This window comes from Myxine glutinosa, chromosome 5, assembly GCF_964187855.1.
Source record: "Myxine glutinosa chromosome 5, kmMyxGlut1.1, whole genome shotgun sequence".
Classification (NCBI taxonomy): Eukaryota; Metazoa; Chordata; class Myxini; order Myxiniformes; family Myxinidae; genus Myxine; species Myxine glutinosa.
In genome coordinates this window covers 185,997,322-186,016,236 of record NC_136265.1, presented here as the reverse complement: position 1 = coordinate 186,016,236, position 18,915 = coordinate 185,997,322, and the positions used below count along the sequence as shown (strand labels likewise).

The 18,915-nt window shown below is 42.1% G+C and overlaps 1 protein-coding gene across 11 annotated transcripts in view; it reads right to left on the bottom strand.

The window, feature by feature from the left end:
* LOC137413498 (neurexin-1-like) overlaps positions 1–18,915 on the bottom strand; it is a 1,626,023-nt gene that overhangs the window by 516,388 nt on the left and 1,090,720 nt on the right. For 2 of the 11 annotated variants that reach the window (XM_068115270.2, XM_068115271.2), the window contains exon 1: positions 6,744–7,464. The exons of the other annotated variants lie outside the window; for them this stretch is intronic. In XM_068115270.2, coding sequence (XP_067971371.2) covers positions 6,744–6,933 — 190 coding nt within the window. In that variant the 5' untranslated portion in view covers positions 6,934–7,464. Of the gene's footprint in view, positions 1–6,743; positions 7,465–18,915 lie in introns of those variants that run through there. 11 annotated transcript variants of the gene reach the window in all.

The following is an 18,915-nucleotide window of genomic DNA, read 5'->3' as shown; positions in this document are numbered from 1 at the left end:
TGGTAAGAGGTGGAAAGAGGAGGAGGTGGAAAGCAAGAGGGCTGTCAGATGCTTGTGATTGGCAGGTGGTGGCAGACCTAAAGCCACAATTGGTATTCCCAGAGGAGACCTGTGTGACAAGGTTGCGGCCTGACATTGTCATTTGGTCAGGTGCAACAAGACAGGTCATCTTAGGGGAATTGTCGGTACCTTGGGAAGAGAATATGGAGGAGGTGCACGAGAGGAAGAGAGGAAAGTACAGTGAGCTGGAGGCAGAGTGCCGGGAGAAGGGTTGGCGAGTTTTGTGTCAGCCATTTAAGGTGGGGTGCAGAGGGTATATTGGCAATTGTGTGACAGAAGGAGGATGTGTGTGTGACAAGGTGGCCCAGGTTGCCTTGAAAGGCTCATTTTGGATATGGAGGACGTTTATGGAGGCACGTCGAACGGTGTAGGTTGGTTGTGTGTGGTGGTTCATTTCAGCCTAAAGGAGTAGTGACTTTTTTTTTCTTTTTTTTTGTTGTTACTATTATTATTTCTTATTTTGTGTATATGAGTGAGTGGGTGAGGGTGTGTGTTTTTTTTGCATGAATTAATTTTTGCATGAGTGTGTGTTTTTGTATGTTGAGTGGTGTATGTTGTAAGGGTAGGTGGTTGGTTGGTTGGTGGTGTGTGTGTGTGTGTGTGTGTGTGTGTGTGTGTGTGTGTGTGTGTGTGTGTATATGTGTGTGTATGGGTGTGTATGTGTGTGTATGTGTGTGTATGAATGATGTGGTGTGTTTTGTTGGTGAGCGGTGAAGGGTAAAAGGTGGGTGTTTGAGTGTTCCACCGTGTTTGTTTGGTGCTGTAGATTCTGGATGCGGAGGTGTTGTTGTTGTAGTCTGCGTTTGCACTGGCTGGGGGTGGGGGTATGTACGCATCCAGGTGTAGTTGCTGCATGTGGATGTGTATGTGCTCCTGCTGGCCCACCTTAGCTGACCGTATCGAGGTTGAAGGGCCGAAACGGGATGATGCTGAGGACCTCGACTGAGGACCCGGTCAGTGCGGCACACATGTGACCAGGTGTGTTTTGAACTTATATATATATATTTATATATATATATATACATATATATATATACATTATACAGTCGTAGCTAAAAATATTGGCACCCTTGCACTTTTTTCAAATTATGCAACATTTCTTCCAGAAAATTGTTGAAATTTAAAAATATTTTGGTATCCACATATGTATTTATTTGGTGTGCAGTGGAACAACAAAAACAAGCAGAAAATGGAATCCTTATTCGGTCTACTGAAACTGTTAGAATGAAGTGATTTTATATTGCAGGCACCTGCAACTCACCACTGGTGAGTTCAATTCCAAAGTAAAGGCAGGTGATTCTCCTTTACTTTGGAATTGAACTCACCAGTGGTGAGTTGCAGGTGCCTGCAATATAAAAATCACTCATTCAACCAGTTTCAGTAGAGAAAAGGATTCATTCTGCTGTTTTGTGCCACTGTGTGTACCACAATGAGCATTGGGAAAAGAAAGAAAAACCAGAGAATTGTCTGAGGAGGTCAGACACAAGATTGTAGCCAAGCATGGACAATCTCAAGGCTACAAGTCCATCTCCAGAGATCTTTATGCTCCTGTGTCCACCGTACACAGTTATCAGGAAGTTTAAGGCCCATGGCACTGTAGCCAACCTCCCTGGACGTGGCCGCAAGAGAAAACTTGTTCGAAGATTGCAGCGACGGATTGTTTGAATGGTGGAGAAAGCACCTCAATCAACTGCCAAACATATTCAAGCTGACCTTCAGACACAAGATACGACAGTTTCAACTCAAACGATCCGCCGCCAACTCAATGAAAAGGGGTTCTATTCTAGGAGACCCAGGAGGACCCCACTGTTGAGAGAGAAACATTAGAAATCCTGACTGGAGTTTTCCAAAACACACCTGAATACACCAAAATCCTTCTCGGAGAATGTCTTGTGGACAGACAAGACCAAATTAGAGCTTTTTGGTAAAGCACATCATCTCTATGTTTACAGAAAACAAAATGAAGCCTTCAAAGAAAAGAACACCTTCCCTACATTCAAACATGGAGGAGGTTCAGTGATGTTTTGGGGTTGCTGTGCTGCCTCTGGCAGTGGGTGCCTTGAATGTGTGCATGGCATCATGAAATCAGGAGATTACCAAGACATTTTGGAGCGCAATGTTCAACCCAGTGTCAGAAAGCTGGGTCTCCGTAAAAGGTCATGGGTCTTCCAGCAGGAAAATGACCCCAAACACACTTCAAAAAGCACCCAGGAATTGTTCAAGACAAAAAGCTGGACTGTTGTTCAGTGGCCAGCACTGAGTCCAGATCTAAATCCCATTGAACACCTGTAGGGAGATCTGAAAAACAGCAGTTGGGAGAAGGCACCCTTCAAATCTGGGAGAACTGGAGCAGTTTGCACAAGAAGAGTGGGCCAAACTGCCAGTGGAGAGGTGTAGGAAGCTCATTCATGGCTATAGGAAGCGCTTTACAGCAGTTATTTTGTCCAAATTCTGTGCTTCCAAATATTAAGTCTCAGGTGTCAATAATTTTGTCAATGGCATTTCTTTTTATTTTTTTGGTTAAAAAGGATATATTAAGCTCTGAATCAAAAACAAAGGTTCTGTAATATTAACAGTGAAATAAAGAATTGTGGAGACCAAATACTTTTGTCAATTTCAACTTATTTTTCGAGAAAATTGTGAGTTATTTGAAAAAACAAAATGTGCAAGGGTACCAATATTTTTGGCCACGACTGTATGTGTATATATATATATATATATATATATATATATATATATATATATAAATATATAAATATATATACACACACACAAACACACACACACACACACACACACACACACACACACACACACACACACACACACACACACACTGTCTTCAGAAAGTATTCACACCCCTTGACTTTTTTCACATTTTGTTGTATTACAGCCTGAATGTAAAATGGATTAAATTGAGATTTATTGGAATAAATTGAGACTTATTGTCACTGGTCTGAATGTAATACCCCATAATGTCAAAGTGAAATGTTGTTTTTTCGATTTTTTTTTTACAAAATAATTACAAATGAAATGCAGAAATATATAATTTACGTAAGTATTCAACCCCCTGAGTCAATACTTGGTAAGTATAGAAGTGCCTTTGACAGCGATTACAGCTTCAAATCTTCTTGGGTATGTCTGTGTCAGCTTTGCACATCTGGATTTGGGGAGTTTCTCCAATTCTTCTTGCAGATTTGCGCAAGCTCTGCCATGTTGGAAGAGGGAGCATCGTTGAACAGCAATCTTCGAGTCTTTCCACAGATTCTCAATGGGATTCAAGTCTTGGCTTTGCCTGGGCCACTCAAGGACTTTCACATTCTTGTTCTGAACCCATTCCATTGTTCCTTTGCTTGTATGCTTGGGGTTGTTGAGCCTGATTCCGCACGTGGCATTTTTATTGGTGCACTTCAAGATACTCGACCCCGCTCTTCTGTCAATCATCTGCGCTTCGTGCTGGTGATCTTCTTCACGAAGCTCCCCACTCCTCGTGCTTACTGCCAAAGCGAGTTCAAGCTGAGAGGACGTGACTGCTTTCACATCTGGTGTTTGTGTTCAATAAATGTTTTGGGATGGAGCAAAAAATATTGATTATTAGGGGAATCAAGGATAAAGCAAAAAATATTGATTATTAGGGGAATCAAGGATAAAGCATGTACTGTAAGTGTTTGTAATGTAAGGATCGCTAATGACATGAATGAGTCTGGAGAGGTAAATAAACTGATTTGGAGCTGTGTCTGTGTCTGGATAGAGAAGAAGCCATTTTAAATACTGTCTCTAAAATGTGCAATCGTTACCAACCTATATGGCTGTGAATGCCCAGTTATGGAGGGGGGGAGTGGAGGGTGGGGGTGGTAGAGGTTTATGGCGGGAGGAAAATGGAATGCAAGGAGGAAGGAGACCTCTCTATCGCCTTCACATACGCATATTTCCCACAACACAAAAGGGAGGCCTATCTAAAGCCAAATACCAACTAAACACGGGAACCTACGTGTGTGGATGTGCATTCCCCTGGGATGGGATGGGAGCGGAGAGGGGGGGAGGAATATGGGGGACTGCAACAAATATATACACACACATATATATATATATATATACTGCATATGTAGACACACACACACATATATATGCATTCACACACACACACACACACACACACACACACACACATACATACATATATATGCATTCACACACACACACACACACACACATATATGCATTCACACACACACACACACACACACATACATATATATGCATTCACACACACACATACATGTATATGCATTCACACACACACACACACACACACACACACACACACACACACACACATATATATATGCATTCACACACACACACACACACACACACACACACATACATATATATGCATTCACACACACACATACATATATATGCATTCACACACACACATACATGTATATGCATTCACACACACACATACATGTATATGCATTCACACACACACATACATGTATATGCATTCACACACACACATACATGTATATGCATTCACACACACACACACACACACACACACACACACACACACACACACACACACACACACACACACACACACACACACACACACACACACACACACACACACACGTAACATAATACAGTTGGGACTGTGGAGGTAAATCTGTGTTTTGCATGGTGATCTCAATAACTAAGCTGCCATGGTGGACAAGGTTACTCAGCCTTTCCGATCAAGAGTCCCGACAGGACGCAATGTCTTAACAAAGGTTGCAAATGGTACTGCGGGTCAAGCTTCCAGGAAACACCATTAACTCAGGATGAACTGTGCTTACGTTTTCCAGGAACAAGGCGTTTTCCACGGGGAGTTTTTCAAACAATGAAGGTGCGTCAGAAGGACGTGGCATTGAAAAGCTGTGTGGACAAAATTTCTAAAGAGGCTGCAAATTATTGCTTATTCAGATGTGCCACAGCTTGATTTATCATTTTCTTGATGACTACAATGAGTGTATTGTTCAGATATGTTACAAAAGCATCTTTCTTCCAATTTCACCAAATCACACCCAGATGATTCTTGCATCACTTGAAAAGCAGACACAAATTAATAAAGTGTCACTGTAAGGGAATCCAACGTGTTTATGAAATATCCACACAACTGAACAAACCAACGAGGTGTTTGAGTATTCTGCATTGTGCAACATGGGAATTTGGGTTTGCTCTCTCCATCGGCCTGTAATTGAAGCGGCATTGGTTTTACGCCTTTCTCAAACGATGCAATTAAGATGGCCAGTGGGACACCGCAGGTCTAGCAAAGCACATCATAAATCGGTTTGGTGGGGAAAGCTGTGACAGCGACTCCAGCCGGACAAAATTACGGCACAACGCAATGTTACGCAATTGATCCAACGCTAGATGAATATACTGACATGAGTATTTTCAAAATCAACTTCCAGTGGAAATCATTGCTCACCACCCTCATCTCCCTACACACACATTTCATCAGACTATCTCTTTTATGACGTAAAAAGACAGCATACGAGGTTGAAAATTTCCCATTTTTTTCCCTAAAAAAAATAGAATTTCACATTTGATGAGTGGTGGAGGGTCCAATTTTTTTTTCTTTTTCTGTATACAAGATCGAGGCTCGTGTAAGAGCTAACATCAATTACAAAAAAAAAACCGGACACAAAACATACAACAAAGGGAGCGGGAGACAAGATGGGGTGAGAGAGTGAAGCACACAAGTACAACAGTAGAAAACAGGGACATCGGGAGATCTGTGGGAGGGAGCGGGCTTGGAGGGAGGAGGCATGGGAAGGCGGGGGTGGGGTGTGGGAGAGGTATAAAACACATGGACACAGCTAGGACTTCCAGGAAAGGAGTTGGTATTTCAAAAAAGTGGATCTTGGGTGAATTAACTTCAAACTTCAAAACTTAAGGACTACTCTTTGAAGTGTGAGAATCTCAAAACCCAAAACAAGGAGTTTTTGTGGCATTTAATGAACATCTCGGATAGACCAAATAATGTGTTTCAACGCAATTAGGAAAATGAAATGATGACGTCTTAAAAGATCCCGCAGTGACCCTAAAGATCCCAAGATCTCTAAACACAGCAGAGTGTCGCGGAATGGGCAGATATGCCAGGGGTACCTAAGCTCTTTACTGAAGAACGTACCCTTTCAGCTCTCGGACACACACCAACCTGTCGTGACGGAGTCCGAGACAAGTGAGGGAAAATCTCCTGAAAGCTTGATTGACGTACCTATGCCAGAGGAGTTTAAAGTGGCTCATGTGTTGGATGCTTAGTCGGTGCGTTGCCATTCTTGATTAAAACAGGTCAGCACCATGGACAGCGCAGTGCAAAAGAGACTTGCTGCTTAAAACAGGTCAGCACCATGGACAGCGCAGTGCAAAAGAGACTTGCTGCTTAAAACAGGTCAGCACCATGGACAGCGCTTCTTGGTTAAAACAGGTCAGCATCATGGACAGCGCAATGCAAAAGAGACTTGCTGCTCGCTCTACAAACTACTTTCTCACAACACAGAGACCTCTCAACAGCTACACAATGTTCAACACCCTGCACTCCCCTGTGTCCTCCAAATTTCACTCGACCTCAGCTTCAGAATCCCATTAATGTGGGAAATAAGGAAAGAGAGAGTAAACGAGAAACGCACCATGAGCCTCTCGCAGTGCAGCCGGGGAGCGGTACACGGCGACGGGTCCTGGTGCTGAGTGGCCAGCGCCGTGAGATTTACGGACAGACAGCCCAAGGCAGAAACACAGACAGAGCAGGATAGAAACGCGGTGGGAGAATGCTGTCCGAGCGTGGACGAGCGATGGCTCCGCGCATCCGTCTGAGGCCATGCCGCCAAGTACGGGGTGTCACAGCACACGTGCAACCGGCACCACCCGGCGCAACATCCTAGGGCTCGATCTGAAGATCACCAGATGCACGTCTGGCGCCACCATCGGGCGTGTGGACGGCTGTTTCGGCAAAGCGGTCCAGTCCAGTTAACCGGCTCCGTGGCTCCGGTGGCCAATGACCACCAGCACGGTGACCATCAGCACGGTGGGTCTTCGGCAACACGAGGTGATTTCCTCGCTTCGTACAGAAAGTCCCTGCCTCGCTCGGAACGTCCCAGCACCTGCACGGTCCGTCACCTTCGCCAGCCTCTCTTATCTCTTCCTCTCGAGGAATTATTGGTGAATCACTTCAAAAGTAAATGACATAAGTAAACATTGCTCCATCTTTCTTTTATTCTTCATGTTTCCTCACATTCTGCTCTAATCTCACTTGATCGTTTCACTGTGATTCTCTCCCTTCTCTCCCAAAGGTAATTCTGCGAACACGGACAAGCAGTGCAGCTCCGCGATCCCTTCGAACCGCCTTCTAATACCACACGGAGAGAGCGCTCGTGGTTCCCCTAGCAGTGAAGGAGGAGCCAAAAGGGGCGGAGTAGCCAAAAGGGGCGGAGTCTCTATGTGTCCTACTCATGATGCTGACCCCAGGAGCTGAGTAGATAGACCATCCATTGGACAAAAATCGAATAAGAGGGGAAGTGTGTGTGTGTGTAGGAGTGCACCATTCCACCAAACCACTCTTTATACATGTCAAACCGACTAAAAGTCAGGGGAAGGTTTTCTGTCAAAGCCTAGCACTGCCTAATTAGAGCCGGCGAGACCGAAATTGGATTTTCTGTTCCTTTCTCTCTATTAAGACGGCAGGTTGATGCCAACACTTGTGCTATTTAGTCCATCACCTTTTCCTACTACCCACACGATAAAACGAATCTCATCGTCAAACTCGGGGGCTAATTCTGTACCTTCCTTCTCAACAGCCATCTCTCACCTGGTGCAGTTGCTATAAATCACTATTTGGTTGGTGCCTATTAAATGGTGTGCCCAACTCAGGCAGCACTTGGACAAAAATTGGAATCAACTTAAACAGAGGCATATAATATGTACTATAATATGCTCTAATATTATAATACAATACTATATTATATATTTTGATAAGTCTCCATTGCATGCATCACTGTGATATATATATATATATATATATATATATATATATATATATATATATATATATATATATATATATATATATGCAAATGAGCTTGATTGGTAGATTGATGAAATACCGGCTGAGATGGGCTGGACATTTGGTGTGGATGGGTGAAGACAGAATGGCAAATTGAGAGGATAGGTTGAAGGAGCAAGATAGGAGGAAAAGAGATAGACCGCGGTTGAGATGGGAGCATTGTGTGAGGAGGGATATGAGTACGGTTGGGGTGGTTGGAGAGTGTGAAGAGTTTTCTGAGGACAGAGGGGAGTGGAGGAGTATCATGATCAAGGCAATGCAGACAGAATATTGGTGTCATTGGACACCACCACTTGTAAAGGAGAGAGAAGGAGAAGAAGAAGAGTGTGTAATATTTAGCGAGTTTGACGAGTTGAGTTTCAAGTCCTCAATCCGCACCCACCTACAGTAACGTGAAAAAGTAAGTACACCCCGTGTAAAGTTTTGACTTTTTCAACATATTTCAACATACAGCTATTTGATCTTCATTTCAACAATATTGATAGATAAAGGTGATATAATATAACAAATGTGATGAAACATTTACATTTTGTAGTCCATTGTATAATTTAAATAAACATAAATGCAAATTTCGCATGTGGAAAAAGTAAGTACACCCCTACATTTATCACTACTTCAAATACCTAAAATTAGAATCAGGTGGACCAGCTCAGGTGCAAATGATTAGAACATCGTTAGAGAGGATCTTGGAGGAACCTGTCGTATTTAAACCTCAGACATTTAGTTTGGTTTGCTCTTTGTTGTTGAAGTGTGCCGCGTCACCATGCCTAGATCAAAAGAGCTCTCTGAGGCCTTCAGAAAGAAGGTTATAGCTGCCTACGAGTCTGGGAAGGGATTTAAAAAGATCTCCAAACAATTTGAAATCGATCATCCGACTGTCCGGAAGATAATCTACAATTGGGGAAGATTCCAAACAACTGCCAACTTGTTCAGGCCAGGCCGCCCCATCAAGTTCAGCCCGAGAGCAGACCGTAAGATGCTGATAGAAGTCTCTAAGAACTCCAGAATGTCATCACGGGACCTACAGGTAGCTCTTGCCACTGTCGATGTCAAAGTGCACGAGTCTACCATAAGAAAGAGGCTGCACAAATTTGATCTACATGGGAGGTGTGCCAGGAGGAAACCTTTGCTGTCCAGAAAGAACATCAGGGCAAGACTAAAGTTTGCCAATGAACACCTAGGCAAAGACCAGCACTTCTGGAACAATGTGTTCTGGACAGATGAGTCAAAGGTCGAGCTATTTGGCCACAGTACCAGAAGACATGTTTGGCGAAAACAAAAGACAGCATTTGACCACAAGAACCTGATACCAACTGTAAAGCATGGTGGTGGAAATATTATGGTTTGGGGCAGCTTTGCTGCATCAGGGCCTGGGCAGCTCACCATCATAGAATCCACGATGAATTATTCATTGTACCAGAGGGTGCTTGAGGATAATGTGAGGCCATCTGTTGGAAAGTTGAAGCTCAACCGAAGGTGGACCTTGCAACATGACAATGACCCTAAACATACCAGTAAATCCACCAAGGAATGGCTGAAAAGAAAGAAATGGAGGGTTCTGGAATGGCCAAGTCAAAGCCCGGATCTAAATCCCATCGAGATGTTGTGGGGGGATTTGAAACGAGCTGTGCATGCAAGAATCCCCTCAAACATCGCACAGCTGAAAGAATTCTGCATGGAGGAGTGGGCAAAAATTTCTCCCAGTCGATGTCAGAGACTGGTAGTCAGTTATAAGAAACGCCTACTTGAGGTTGTTTCTGCCAAAGGGGGCAATACCACCTATTCGAGCCAAGGGTGTGCTTACTTTTTCCACATGCGAAATTTGCATTTATGTTTATTTAAATTATACAATGGACTACAAAATGTAAATGTTTCATGATATTTGTTATATTATATCACCTTTATCTATCAATATTGTTGAAATGAAGATCAAATAGCTGTATGTTGAAATATGTTGAAAAAGTCAAAACTTTACATGGGGTGTACTTACTTTTTCACGTGACTGTACCTCCCAACCCCCAAGTCCTCAACATCAAGTCTTTAATAAGCCCCCTCCCAAACAAAGTCCTCAAGCCCCATCTCCCAGCACTCTGTGCCCTCTCTGCCCCCCTGCCCCCCACTCCCTCGGCACCGATTTCCTGTCCTCTCTTCGCCCTTTTTTCATCAAGTCATTAACTCCCTCCCAAGCCCCAAGTCTACAAGCCCCCTCTTAACACCTGGTCTACTCCCCATTTCACTTCAAGTCCTCAACCCCCACTCCCCACTTCAGGTCTGCAGTTCCCCCTTCTTCTTCAATTCCTCAACCCCTCTCCCAAAGCCTCAACCACCCTTTCCCAAATCTGTCCCTTCTATGCCCACTCCTCCACCCCTTCCATTCAAACCGTTTGTCCTTCACTCCTCCTTTCCCATTCAAGTCCTAAATTCCCCCTCCCAACCACAGGTTTGCAGCTCCTGATTTTATTGAAGCCCTCACACACTCCCTCCCCTCTCCCAACTCTACATAATGGTCACTCACTGTTAAGACTGCGAAAGTTTCTCACGAAGTAAATCTACACAAAGGTCGGATTTATTGGACGGAATTGACAGAATAGTTTATGCTTATATTTTCTTTTACTTCTGGAAGGTGTGTAAACCAATGATTCTGAGCCTATACTATACACATCCAGTGTAAAAATAAAATGCACATAACTCAAAATTGCATGAATATCAATATGTATATGTAATCCTCTGTATGTATATATATATATGCATAAAACATACCAACACATCACCTCCAGACTAGGAGGCATCCGTGTGGTACCCAAGTCTTTGCAGACTGAGATTAAAGCTCTATGATCACAAATATACAAAGGCAGAGATGTCGATCTAGATTTCGCCCTTGTTTTCGTCATGGCTTAGTTTGGTCACAAATAAAGGATCAGCAGTGTGTTGTTGTGATGAGCCCACAACATGATGTACATGAGTAAGAGCTCTCGTTGAACTTGAAGACAGAAGACAGACAGAGCAGGTCTATTTGGGCAAAAAGCTATTTGAAAATAAAAGATCGTCCTGAAGCTATTCCCGGAACTTATATTCATATATATATATATATATATATATATATATATATATATATATATATATATATATATATATATATATATATATATATATATATATATATATATACACAAAAGTGGCCGCCTCCATTAGATCATGTGTGTGTGGATGTATTGTGTGAGTTTGTGTGTGTATGTGTATAAAATGTGTTAAATAGAACGACACTCTTCGACATCATGACATCGCCTGATATGCCTCCGCCCACATTATGACATCATCACAATACTTGTACTAAGTTTGATTTAAACCCATTCAGCTGTTCTCAAGTTATCACATTTTTACCTGACATGATCTCTGACCTTTGGCCTTGGGATCCCAAAATCTAATCATTTAATCTTTGCATCATTATACATATCTGTACCAAGTATGAATTAGATCCCTTTCGCCGTTTTCAAGTTATAGACCTATTACAGACTTTGACCTTTGAGCACTTGACCCCAAAATTTATTCAGATAATCTTTACATCATTATACATATCTGTACCAAGTATGAATTAGATCCCTTTCGCCATTCTCAAGTTATAGACCTATTACAGACTTTGACCTTTGAGCACTTGACCCCAAAATTTATTCAGATAATCTTTACATCATTATACTGTCGCGCGATCCCTTCGGTTAACACCGTAGGACCGCGGAGGACCGAATGGCTTTACTTGAGGCGACGATCAAATACGGATTTGACTATAAAAGCACGGGCGGAAGAATGAAGAGGAAGAAGCGGGAGCGCTTACCTCCCGGCTCGCGAGCGCCAGCGTCTTCAACCTGGAAAGTGATAAACTCAAACGAGAACGGGTTTAAAAAGAAATGGAAAATAATACAAGGGTTTATTCGGAATAAATAGTGAGACAGGAAAACGTGACGATAAATAAATGTCCTAATTGGGACATCCCCACACCTCACTTCAGAAACGAGACAAAGGAATGAATGAAATAGAGAAATCGTCGTGTACTTGTGAAATGTGGTGCGAGCTTATCTCTGTCTGTAGTGGTGCGTCCGTCGTCCAACGCGGCTCCCTCAGTCTGCCTCATCCGCGCGCTCCGCCAGGCCCCGAGCAACCCGCTCAGCGGCACGCCCCACCCCTAACTCCTCGTCGGTCGCTCACAAGGTCCCGTTCGCTCACGGCACCGAGCCTCGCTCCAAGCTCCGACCACCGCTACAAGCACCACGACGAACCAAAAGCACCAAAAGCACCGCGAAGACTCAGGGAAGATGCCAACGAGCACGCAGGGAAGAGGAACCAACAGGTCTCCAAGAACGAGCACGAAAAGTCCAGCGTAGAGAGAGAGAGAGCTTCAAGCACGAAGGGGGGGGGGGGGGGAGAGAGAAAATGTCGTCCAGCGAGTGCTTTTGTCACCTGGCATGTGACGTCAATCTGGTGCATTCCCAATCAGAGCCTTGATTCTTCGTGGTCTCTCAAACCTTCTCGCGCCTTCCCACCAATGAACAACCTCCTTTTAAGTCGTTGTTTTGTGCCTTCCGCGCTGATTGGCTGAAGGTTCGCACCTTCTGCCTCAACCAATCACACGTTCCCTGGGCGATATTGCTTGCCACGATGCTCGTTGCTAGGCCAACTGGTGGTGTGGCTGGCTGTGGCCCCATCCGGCGGTGCCCCGATCTGGCTTCCTGCCTGTTTTCTTCCAAAGTCGTTGTTGTAAGGGAGGGGAATTTAATTACTGTTGCACTAAGGACCTATCTACGTGTCTATATGAGAATGCGTTGCCATAAGGGACACAGGTTTGGCGACAGAGGGAATGACAAATGAAGGAGTTTTATCCATAATCCCTGTACTACTTAGCATGCCCCGCCCCCTCATGGCGGGGACACCAATACAGCTTATACCGACATCCGGCTGAACAGAAATTACACATAGATTCCCTATCACGACAGTCGAGTTACCTACCTATACAGATCTACCTGGCTCTAGATATTCCTCTACCCAAATTCATAACAATACATATCTGTACAAAGTTTGAATTAGATCACTTTAGCTGTTCTCAAGTTATAGACCTATTGCAGACTTTGACCTTTGAGCACTTGACCCCAAAATCTATTCAGATAATCTTTACATCATTATACATACCTGTACAAAGATTGAATTAGATCACTTTAGCTGTTCTCAAGTTATAGACCTATTGCAGACTTTGACCTTTGAGCACTTGACCCCAAAATCTATTCAGATAATCTTTACATCATTATACATACCTGTACAAAGATTGAATTAGATCACTTTAGCTGTTCTCAAGTTATAGACCTATTACAGACTTTGCCCTTCGATCTTTGACCCCGAAATCTAATCAGTTCATCGTTACATCATTCTACATTATTGTACCAAATTTGGTCAGAATCCCATCACTGGTTCGCAAGTTATCGCGGTAACAGGAGTTTTACCTAACATGACGTCTGACCTTTGGCCTTTGACCTCGTGACCCTAAAATCTAATCAGTTCATCTTTACCTCATTATACATACATGCACAAAGTTTGACTAAGATCCCTTCAGCCGTTCTCAAGTTATCGCGGTAACAAAAACCTATCATGGAAGGACGGACGGACGGACAACCTCAAAACTTCATTAACGGAGGCATAAAAATATGTGTAATATGTCACGCACAATATGTGTGTACACAATATACTGTACACCATGTTATGCATAATACTGTATGTGTAATGTGTATGCAATACAATATGTGTATAATAAGTACGCATGACCGTATATATGTATATAACGTATAATATGTGTACATGACATATAATATGTGAGCATGAAGTGTGGTGAATGTGTGGCAAATACCATGACTCCCAGTAAGGAGATCACATGACGAGCATAAAGCAATCAAAGTCTTAGGTAGTGAGAGCTATTTCATGTGGGAAATTGCAGCTCAACTTCAAGTTGCAGTACAATATGAGAACAAAACTGAGGAGGAAACATGAAACTGGTACCGTTTACAATGGAAGTGGTGGAACAGGAAGCCCGAAACTCTTCAAAGGTGATTCAGTACCTCTGGGTTATATGTTCCCTATGAGAGACAAGTAAAGATCTTCCGAATGACCAAGCTGTTAACACGGCTTGTTTCTGCAAGAACATGAAGATACATATCAACGTGAAGTGGTCTCAATAGATGGGTAGATGCAGGAAACCTCTGCTATGGAGAGGCAACCAAGCTAAAAGGCTGAGATGAAACAGTAGAATGATGAAACCAGGAAGAAGGTGCAATTTACAGATGATTCCAAGTTTGAACTGATTGGCAATATTCAAATCCATAAATCCAGACTCACTGCACAGCACTTCTGATTTGTTCTTCTTTCCTCCCATTTATGAACCTCTTTCCAAAGTCCGTTCTTTCGCACTCTTCTCTCCAGGGCTTCAAGCAGGCACTGCCACTCCAGGGCACCGCCACTTCATGTCACCCCCATTAACCCCTCCTAACCCAACCCTTTTATTTGCTGGTTTCAGTGGTTCCTCTACTCCCCTCTCTCTTCTTTTCCTATTCGTTGATTCCCTTGCTGGTTGTGCCCAATTGTTGCCCCACTGTCTCATTGTCAGTTCAACCTTGCTCTTCGATGAGAGGTGGTCTCTTTTCATGTGTATTCGGTGGTGGTGCAACAATCGGTGCACAACAGCTACAGTAAAGCATTGGGGGTGGATCAATACAACTGTGAACTGTTGGAGATTTACATACAATATTGTAGGTACATTGACTGTCGACATGTACTGTAGTGTACACCCAGGTTCACATCCATCATCCCTCAGGAACACTTCTCATTGGGTGGGATTCATCTCGATATAACAATGATCCCAATCATATGATATTGAGAAGTGTTCTTCTTCTTCCATATGCTCAAAATAACGAAAACAGTGTAAAAAAAACTACAAAATGAAAATTGATGATTTTATTCAACCTTGACCTTTGAGCTTTAAATCTAAAAAAATTCAGCTTCTAGCTTTTGATTGATGAAACAATTCAGTGACCCAAAATGCAAATTCTTAAAATTCCAGGTCAATTGGATAAAAATTGATGATCTTATGCAACCTAGACCTTTCACCTATTGAAATAAAAAATAATCAGCTTGTAGATTTTGATTGGTAAACCAATTCAGTGACCCAATATGCAAATTATTAAACATTCAGGTCAATCGGATGAAAATTAACAATTTAATGTGATGCTGACTTTGACCATTTGACCTTTTGAACAAATTATTATTAATTTGCCTTCTCCATGTTATCATTCATAATACAGCTTTGGTGAAAATTTGATGACTACAGCTCAAATGGTAAAAAAACGTTACGGCGCGCGCGCGCACACACACACACACACACACACACACACACACACACACACACACACACACACACACACACACACACACACACACACACACACACACACACACACACACACACACACACACACACACACACACACACACACACACACACACACACACACACACAATTACAAAACCCCATCTCCTGCTGTGCAAGGGAAGGGCTAATTACTGGTGTGGACGTCATTGAGGCTTTTCGGGTTATTACTTGCACAATCGAAGATTTTTCAAGTATATTGGTCGGTTGCATTTGTGGTTCTGTCTGTCTGTTTGTCTGTCTGTCTGTTTGTCTGTTTGTTTGTTTGTTTGTCACCGGTCTACAGGTCACAATTTTCAACCGATCTTCACGAAACTTCACCAAATGGTAGAGTTGGTCAAAAGCAATAAGCCTATTGTTTTTGGGGTCAACAGGTCAAAAGGTCAACATAGGCCAAAAGGTCAACATAGGCCAAATTTCTAAAATCCTCAATTTTCATCTGATTGACTTGAAATTTGATGAGGACTTGCATATCTTGTCACTGAATTCAACCACCAAGTATTCTTGAGGTCAACATAGGCCAAATGGTCAACATAGGCAAAATTTCTAAAATCCTCAATTTTCATCCAATTGACTTGAAATTTGAAGAGGACTTGCATATCTGGTCACTGAATTCAACCACGTATTATATTTTAGGTAACAACGGGCCAAAAGGTCAACATAGGCCAAATTTCTAAAATCACCAATTTTCATTTGATTGACTTGAACTTCTAAGAGGATTTATATATATGGTCACTGAATTCAACCACCATCTATTTTTGAGGTCAACATAGGCCAAAAGGTCAACATAGGCCAAATTTTTAATATCCTCAATTTTCATCCGATTGACTTGAAAATTGAACAGCATTTGCACATTGAGTCACTAAATAGGGAAACGAACTATGTTTGAGGTCAAAAGGTCAAAGGTCAACTCAAGGTCAACCTTCCAAAATCATCATTTTTCATCAGAAAAATCGCCACTTTTCATCCTGTTGACCCGAGCTCTGATCAAGATTGTAAATTTTAATCTTGATGAAATGGACAATTTGCTGTATCAATGGAAAACTTTTGGGGGGGGGGGGGGGATTTGCAAGTATCGTGCTCCGCATGACGTCTTCTTGTTTGTCTGTTTGTCACCGGCCTACAGGTCACAATTCAAAACCGATCGTCATGAAACTTCACAAAGTTGTAGAGGTCGTCACAATTGAGAAGCCTATTCATTTTGAGGTCAAAGGTCATCTGGAGGTCTGATTTCTAAAAATCGCCATTTTTCATCCGATTGACTTGAATATTGAACAGCATTTGCATATCGAGTCAATAAATAGGGAAACCAACTATTTTTGAGGTCAAAATGTCAAAGGTCAACTCAAGGGCAAACTTCCAAAATCATCAATTTTCATCTAAAAACTGTCAATTTTCATCAGATTGACTTGAAAATTGAACAGCATTTGCACATCGGGTCACTAAATTGGGAAACCAACTATTTTTGAGGTCAAAATGTCAAAGGTCAACTCAAGGGCAAACTTCCAAAATCATCAATTTTCATCTGAAAACTGTCAATTTTCATCTGATTGACTTGAAAATTGAACAGCATTTGCACATCGGGTCACTAAATTGGGAAACCAACTATTTTTGAGGTCAAAATGTCAAAGGTCAACTCAAGGGCAAACTTCCAAAATCATCAATTTTCATCTGAAAACTGTCAATTTTTATCAGATTGACTTGAAAATTGAACAGCATTTGCACATCGGGTCACCAAATTGGGAAACCAGCCATTTTTGAGGTCAAAATGTCAAAGGTGAACTCAAGGTCAAACTTCTAGAATCATTAATTTTCATCTGAAAAACCAACAATTTTCATCTGATTGACTTGAAAATTTAACAACATTTGCATAGTGCCTCATTGAATTGGGAAAACAACTATTTTTGAGGTAAAAATGTCAAAGGTCAACTCAAGGGCAAACTTCCAAAATCATCAATTTTCATCTGAAAACTGTCAATTTTCATCTGATTGACTTGAAAATTCAACAGCATTTGCACATTGAATGACTAAATTGGGAAACCAACTTTTTTGAGGTCAAAATGTCAAAGGTGAACTCAAGGTCAAACTTCTAGAAATATTAATTTTCATCTGAAAAACCATCAATTTTCATCTGATTGACTTGAAAATTTAACATTAGCATAGTGCCTCACTGAATTGGGAAAACAACTATTTTCAGGTCAAAAGGTCAAAGGTCAACTCTAGGTCAAACTTCTAAAATCAACCATTTTCATCTAAAAATCATCACTTTTCATCCTGTTGACCTGAGCTTTTATCAACATCGTCAATCTTCATCTTGATGAAATGTACAATTTGCTGGATCAATTGCAACCTTTTTGGGGGGGAGGAGGAGGGTGGATTTTGCAAGGAGGAGGAGGGTAGATTTTTGTCTTCTTGTTATGACATTGAAAAAGTAAATCGGCGACCAATGCCATTGGATGAATTGTACAAGTGCCACATGATATTTGGAACAATTGTCCACATTCCCACATTGATAAACTTCATGGAAACATGAAAACATGTTATTATCTCTTAGTTACAACTCACAATACATCTCTATAGGTGGTCATACATCTCACAGTGACAATGGATACCTCCGCTGCAATTACTTATTACTTGTGCATATCTTGTGTGTGTGTCCATAAATATTTACAATATTGTACACACAACAAGCACCTCATCAAACTAGAATGATAACCATGAACCCCTGTGTCAAAGCAGCACTTTCTGCAATTGTCTTGACCAACAGAGGGTGCCTGTCACACATACAGCCTGTTTAGGTGTCCATCACAAGTAAATAAGATCTTTACATTTTCGGCAGAAGAATAATATCAAAATGAAATATATATACCGGGTTAGTTGCCGTCTATAAAAAACAAGGATCTGCTCACTGTATACAGCAGTATCAACAACAACAACAACAACATGCATTTTATAGGCCATTTTCCCTGCTAGAGCGGGGGTTAGCCTTGCGGTCCCCATGACAATCTTCTCCATTTTGCCCTATTTTCTGCATCTCTCCTTGTTAACCCCCTTGCCCGCATTTCTTCTTCCACCATCTTTAGCCAAGTCTTTCTCGGTCTTCCCCGTCCTCTACTTCCTTCTACATTAACTTCCATCACTCTTCTCAACCAGTCACTTTCATCCTTCCTCAATACATGACCAAACCATCTCAACCTGTTCCTCTTCACAGCATCAATCACAGGCAATATTCCCATCATCTTTCGCAATACATCATTTGTCTTCCTCTCTCTCAACGATACTC